The sequence below is a fragment of the Melanotaenia boesemani genome, chromosome 1 (genome assembly GCF_017639745.1).
Source record: "Melanotaenia boesemani isolate fMelBoe1 chromosome 1, fMelBoe1.pri, whole genome shotgun sequence".
NCBI lineage: Eukaryota > Metazoa > Chordata > Actinopteri > Atheriniformes > Melanotaeniidae > Melanotaenia > Melanotaenia boesemani.
Window position 1 is genome coordinate 33,253,753 of NC_055682.1, and position 7,464 is coordinate 33,261,216.

Sequence of the window (7,464 nt, forward strand, 5' to 3'; positions counted from 1 at the left end):
AAACTCATTATTATCTTGTTATGCTTAAGCTGTTGTATTTTGATCACTTATGCGCATGCACGTGTGTAGGGTTATGTCGGTTTTAGCAAACAACAGAGGATCAGTGCAGCATTATTTTATTTTTTTATTTCTGTTCATTTTATGGCTACACAGCATTGCACCCTTTACAATAACTGATACATTAAAGACAGAATTGTATAGCCTTCTTATATATTTAAAAAAATTGAACTGCCCTTAAAAGTAATTTCAATGTCCAGCAAATGTATTTCACCTCATATATATATATATATATATATATATATATATATATATATATATATATATATATATGTATTTACATAAACATTTCCTATAGAAATACAGAGATCTTGGTATACACATAAATCACATTTTGGGATACAAATATAGCTTCAGTGTTAACATCTACAGTAAAATAAAATAAAGATAATTAGCTTACAAGTGTGAATGGTATACTGTGACATCATTTCCATTCAGAGTCTCATGTTACAGACAACATGCAAGTTGCAATGCCCTTCATAGAGATATCCATTCAGTACAACATACAAATCGTCCCAAAACTGAACAAGTTGTCTTGTATGTTTTATCATTTCTGAATGGGAGCTTTTTAGACTGTAGAAAAACTGAGCAGAAGAAACAAACTTCTCCTTATACTTCACTGTGCTTACATTTGATAGTTAATTGACTATAGAGTCACAGTTAACATACATCAACCTCAGACTATTTAGCTTCACTGCTTGTTTTTCACTCGCATTGCGACTTTCAATTGGCAGCGTTTGTGCTTCATTGTGAGACCATACTCAGGGGTCATGTCCAGTGGCTTTCCTGGCAGCTTTTGGAATTGCAGATTCTGGATCAAGATTGCCAAGAACAGAAAGACTTCATTTCGTGCAATAACTTCACCGACGCAGCGCCGTTTTCCCAATCCAAAAAGCATCACCTTCTCTCCCTCGAGCTTGTTGACCTCTGTGCCATCAGAGTTGAGAAAACGGTCTGGGTTGAAGGAGGAGGGGTCTTTCCAAAGCTCACTGAAGGATGCAGAGAGTAGAGAACTTAAATGTGCTTGAAGAACAACAAATTAGAGGTTTACATTCCTAATCAACCAGGACATATCCAGTTTGGGCAACTGTTATCTCTATTTTCAGCTACCATGAGTACTAAAATATGACTAGTAAAAAGATTAACAAATATAACAAAAAACAAGCTTACGGGTCTTGGTTTATCTGCCACTGGTTGATGAAGACACAGGTGTCTTTGGGAATGAAGAAGCCATTCAGAGATGTGTCTTTTGTGGTGCTAAAAAAAGAACAAGCAAGTGTCAGCCCACTGAGTAGTTACATGTGTCTTTCCTTTATGCTGTTATGCCATTTTTCTGTGTCCAACTTTGTTTACCTCTAAGAGACTTTGTATGTTATTTTTTTTGCTATTTTTACAAGAAAATGTGGTACTTTCCTTCACGTAAAAGAGATAAACCTTACCAGTGAGGGATTGTGAAAGGCAGGTATGAAGAGTGGCGAAACAGCTCCAGTATGAAGGCTTCCAAGAGGGGTAATTTGTTTCTATCAGAGAGAACGGGAAAACGATCCAGGCCCACATTTTCCTCTGAAAATGAAAATAAATATATATATATTTATATATATATTGAATCAAAGTTAATCAAAATCAATTTTTTTCTGAAATATTTCTCCTCATGAAAGATAATTCAAAATATGTAGGGAAATATTTGAAGAAAAATCTGCACTTACTTATTTCTTCAAAAAGCCTCTTCTCTACGTCTGGGTAAGCCACCAAATACATCACAGACCATGACAGAGCAGTTGAAACAGTATCAAAACCTAGAAAATACAAATTCTGTGAGGATTCATGTGTTCTGTAAATCTTTATCATTTATTAACAGATCACCAACATGTAGTCAACCTACCTGCCCCAAACAGGTCATTGACAATTCCAACAACCTTCTCATCTGACATCTGGACATTGGAATTCTCATCCAGTTTCCTGTCGTCACAGTGATCAATGAGAGAGTCTGTAATATCCCGAATGTTGTTCTGAAATGAAATAATTATGAAGTCTCAGTTAGTCTATAAGAAAATGACAACCAAAAAAAAGGACATGATTGAACTGAATTCTTATTACCAGAAGAGAGTGTTTTGTACCTTGTCAAAGGTGGTATAGTGCTCAGTGACGATCTTTTGAACAAAGCTGTTGAAGCGAGTGTTGAGCTCAACGAACCTCTTCATTGATTTCATGGGCAGGTACTGCAGAGCAGGGATGAAATCAGCTGGGTTGCCACTGCCTGTCACCTGGACAAAATCTTCAGATAGGTTCACCAAGCCAAGCAGCTCCTGGTCATTGTGGTTGTAACGTCGGCCGAAGCACATGCCACAGATCACATTGGCAACAGAGACAACAATGTAGCGAAAAGGGTCGAAGCTGCCTTCAGTCTTCATGACAGTGTCAAGCTCTTTGATTAGACACTCAGCCTCTTTGCAGATGTGCTCCTCAAGCACACAGGAGTACTCTGAGGTTGTGCCCTCCAGGGTGGAGAAGGAGCGCAGGGCGCTGTAGGCCAGTTTTCTGCGCGCCCTCCAGACGCCATTTTGGTCTGTGCTGAAAGCCATGCTCTTGCCATCATTAATGAAACGGAAGCTGTACAGGTCTGGCCTGCCAGCAAAGTCGTCCCCTTGCTTGATAAGAGCCTGTCGAACAGTTTCACTGCCACTCAGAATGACAACAGGGCGCATGCCGATCTGTATCTTGAAGACGTCACCATAGCGTTTGCTCATTTCAGTCAGGCTCAGGTAGGGTTTGCTGCCCAGATCCAGCAAATTCCCAATGATAGGCAGTGATTTGGGGCCAGGAAGCTGACGAAAACCGTCAGGGATCTCAGTACGGAAGTGCTTGAGGGTCAGGTAGACCAGACAAAGTGTTGTAATGGCTATTAAACCCTCAAACACTGATAGTGCTCCAATGAATGGCAGTATCATTAATGCCATGATGATTTTTTTCTTTTTTTTTTTCCTGCTTTTTGCTCAACCTGCAAATTAAATAGGAGGGGCATGAGAACAGCAAAGGCAGTGACAGAAAATGCTTTATAGAAGTTAAAGTAACTGAAAACTGTGGTGTATGTTTGACTCTTTGATCACAGCTATGCAAAGGTAAGTGTAAATATGAAGGTAATCTACATGATATTTAGTAATAGCCCCATGTTAGCAAAAACTGCATGTGCAAACTCATTATTAAAATAGTTAATTCCTAATAAACTCCACTCTGGTGTTCTTTTAGAAAAGTTTGTCCTTCTAGGCACATATTGAGCTTACCTTTAATTTAGGAAAAAGATCCAAGGATCCAAGACGTGCTTCTAAAAACTGTGCAAAACAAAAAGTGATCCTTTTTGATGATCGTTGAAGTTACCTCTCTTCATGTCATAAAAACTGTGAGTGGACTCCTTTTATAGAGCGCTCTGCAACTTGATTGGTCGGTGTTTGTGACATCATCTCTGTTTCTCTCTCTCTCATGAATGAAGATTAGAACAGAAAAAAATGTTCGCGTGCGTGCGTGCGTGAGTGCGTGCTATCTGAGATACAATGAACATTACACAATTCACAGACTGCATGTTTTTTTTATGTTTCCTAGTTTATGGACATAAGAGACATATAACCATCTGAGGCAAGCATAATTTCCTCTGCTGTAAAATAATTTATTATCTATGATAATAGTGTTGAACGTCTTACGACAACTGTTGTGCAGCCAGATGCAATCTTGCATTTTTTTTTATTTATTTTTGTGCAATATTTGTGCCTCATTATAGATTATATGATATGTAAGAAGGGTTTTTTTTAAACCCATGTTTTGTCCCATGAAGTTGCAGTTGTGCTCAATATTTTAAGGACTTGATCGGAGAAGAATCCTAAAAGGTTTGCTTTATGTAAGTCGGAATCTTCAGTAAACTTTCCTCTACCATGCCAACAAGAGTCGAGGAGGTTGGAACAGGACTTTGTGACAGCTTCCACACCAGCCTCGCATGCATGATTGGAGTCCTGATAAAATCATGCAATTGCGTGCGTGTACCTGTGTTCTCCATGGAAGTTAAAGATTGACCAGTTGCGTGAGAGCGCACTGATCAAACCCTCACCTCCCCTCTGCAGAAGATGCTGGGGCGAGAGGGAGGGAGAGAGAGGGAGGGAGGGGAGGTGGAGGAGGGTATCAGCCAGCACCGCCGGAGCGCGCGAGTAGATAAGGTCAATGCAACTCCTCATTTGTCCTCTTTTCAACCTTTGATAACCAGATTTTCTGAGCATGCATTCACAGCACGGCTGTTCAAATGAAGTGTGAGCCTCCCAAAAAGCAACTTTTTGACTGTTTTCTTTAATGTGTCGACGGGTGTGAATTTAGCAAGTTAAATAAATACTATTCAAAACATTTCTTTTTCTTGTGTATCACGTATTTGGTTAATAAAGTTGAAACTACTGTGAAACTGGATAAGAACGACACATTTAATTTCTGATTTCTCTTCTGGATTCTGTAAAACCATAACTTGCGCCTTAATACTAAAAAAAATGTGCAACACTGTAAACGGATTAATAATCTGTAATGGCATCTAGATCACAAAGTCTTAAATAGTCTGGCTGGAAGTTTTAAGCCAATTTTTAATTGTTTCTTATAAAGTAAAATTTGATCATTTGACCAATTTTTACAGGCAGCACATGCGTGCATAAATTAAGTTTTCAACAAAGAAGAATTTATTCTATAATAAACCCAACTTTGTCCCTGTGCACTTCTATTAAGGGCATAGTACTTGTATTGGATATGTTTTTTTTCTGTAAAAATGATAATAATTTTCAATGCTGAGACCACCTTAAAGAATATCTACCGTTTGTTGCAGTGTGGGGACTTAAAATAGACACGCTGACTCACACACGCGCGCGCGCACACACACACGCACACAAAACAAATAAAAATCAAACAAACAGCAACCAAAAGAAAAACGTTATTGACGGTGCACATTCATAGGTGCTGTATAGGATTCAACTCAATCATTTGTATTTTTAACTTTATAGAATTTGCTGTTTTTCTTTTAGTTCTATGTTTTGATGATGCGTCTGTACAATCTGATGTTATTTGCTTAATTAAAAAAGTGGTTGATTAGTTGCACCGACCAGGAGTTCAGCCTATGCCAAAGAAAATCAGTGGAGAGAAATTTAGTTCCAAATTTTGAGAGAGATACATTTTTTCACCTTCAGTGTTAAAGTTATTCTAATGTTATCATTTTATCCCAAACTTGAACACTGTGATCCAACTGAGGCCACAATTTTCTAAACAAACTGTGACTACAAATACAAACTAAAAGTGTAAAACTTGTATTTGTGCTCTAGTTTGGTGAAACTAGCGCTGTCTTGGTCCTGTGGGACGTTGTATTGACTCCACAGGGACTCCTACTCTGTGCGCCTCAGCGCTGCGCCTCTGGTGCAGCAGGTTGCGTGAGAAGTGGAGCTGCCGTCCAGAGGGGAGGGTCTCGGTCTTCTGGACAATCCTAAATCTGCTTGGTCAAGTCACGCAAAGGCAGCAGCCTCTGGAAAAGACACAAGGGTTTTAAACTCCTAGAACAAAGAGCGCAAGACGCGAGACTCTCTCCCTCTCTCTCTCTTTCTCTCTCTCTCTCTTTCATGCCTGCACGAAGGTGCACATATTTGCGCGCTATAGCGTCTGTAAATGCGAGGATATTGCGGCTTTGGAGTCATGCAATCTGCCAATCATGCTTCACTCATTGTAGTCATGCAACAGGGTAAAACCAGAGCCACACAGGCGAGAACCCCACATGGCGCGAAGCAAATCACGGAAGCTGGTATCAAGGTTGAAGTTAGTCGTCCTTTATGTCAGTCAAGAGATGAAAGGAGTCACAGGAAAACGCGTTTATTTAATAAATCACCAGTTTCTCCTTCTGAGATTTTATTTCTCTCCCTACAGAGAAAAATGATAATGATAAAGAACAGCTTTTTTTTAAGTGTGATAATAAACACCCCTCTAATCAAAGCAGCTTTAAGCGTCTGATTTGAACAGTAAAAACAAGGTCAGATAAGTTAATTCCTTTCATTCTGATAATGTATATTGGGAAATATCTACCACACAACCACAAAACAATAAATCAAAATAAATGTCACTGTAGGCCATCTTATTGTACCTAAAGGCATATTATGGGTCTTAAGGAAGACAGAACTGAGGTCTCCAGCTCTGACAGATCTTCACCCTATAGCTCAGAGGGTGAGGAAAACCAGAATAAAACAAAACAAACAATCAAAAAAACTAAAAACTTATAGATTTCAAACTTATAAACTTTATTGCAGCTCCAACAACATCACAAACTGTGATCAATAATAAGCTCTAACAGGATCCAACTAAAGGGCGGTACATCATTTCTGAATGTGACAATGACTGTGTTTCCAGTGGCTGCTTTCATTCTCAACTGCAGAAGAGGTGAGCAGCATTACAGCAACTGAAAGTGTCACATAAAAAGAACTGTACTCTGTCCTTCATCATAACATACTTCTAGAGTAGATAAATTTACATTTGAGATTTGCGTTCTAACACTAAACCCTAACCCTGAAATTATCAACCAGTTACTTTTTTTTTTTTTTTTGTCTGTCCCAAAAACGCCATGTCAAGGAGTGGAGTCGGACACGATTGTTGGCAACTTGGGGAAGAGGAATGTGGTAGCCCAATTGTGAGTGGAGGGGGATTCCTTGTTAAAGTAGTTTACGAATTCTTAAAAAGATTAAAGAGATTACAGGCTATTACAGAAAGTGATCAGTATGTGCTACTGTACAAATCCAAAGCTGAGCACAGGGAAAATATTAGAAAGGAGAGCTTGGACACTGGTCTCGAGGTATTTTTAGTTAGCTTGTGTCCATTTTCACTGACCTGGGTTGAAGAAAAAAAAAAAAAAAGAACAGAAAACATGTGAAAAAAATGTTTTGCCCTCAGCCATATACCTCTTAAAGAATTCTTGGACATAAAAGGAGGTGTAATGACTGTGAAGGTTGCTGGTCTCTACTCACGCAAAGGCTGTCACGCACACACCTTAAGAGCAGGTGTGTACCTCTGCCTGACTATATGTGTCTCTCTTTGCATACCACTGCTGTCAGGAGGTTGTTTTTCTCTTTGTGGTGCTTTTTATGGTTTTGCATCAGAATGAGTTGCACACCTACTGCAGTTATTAAGTTATAAAACCTTAAAAATAAAATAGATGCCAAAAAGTGGCCAGTAGCCCCTCAATGATCTTACCCTCTTTTTGAAATGAGGAATCAAACACAAAATCAGTTCAAACAAACTCAGAAAAAACTTTCTTAAAAATTGCTTTTGAAGAATCTGTATAACGAATATTCATAACTGTTATAATCTTTAATTTCTATATGACTTATGGACTGTGCCTTGTCAAAAACCAACAAT

The 7,464-nt window shown here is 38.7% G+C and overlaps 1 protein-coding gene across 1 annotated transcript; it reads right to left on the bottom strand.

The window, feature by feature from the left end:
• Positions 1 to 99: 99 nt before the first annotated feature.
• LOC121636125 (cytochrome P450 1A1) lies at positions 100 to 3,458 on the bottom strand. Its single transcript, XM_041979445.1, has 7 exons — positions 3,339 to 3,458; positions 2,175 to 3,055; positions 1,940 to 2,066; positions 1,764 to 1,853; positions 1,497 to 1,620; positions 1,228 to 1,314; positions 100 to 1,046 (listed from the first exon to the last, which is right to left on the bottom strand). The coding sequence occupies exons 2-7, from the start codon at positions 3,012 to 3,014 to the stop codon at positions 749 to 751; spliced, it is 1,566 nt and encodes a 521-aa protein (XP_041835379.1). The 5' UTR covers positions 3,015 to 3,055; positions 3,339 to 3,458; the 3' UTR covers positions 100 to 748.
• Between the last annotated feature and the right edge of the window lie 4,006 nt (positions 3,459 to 7,464).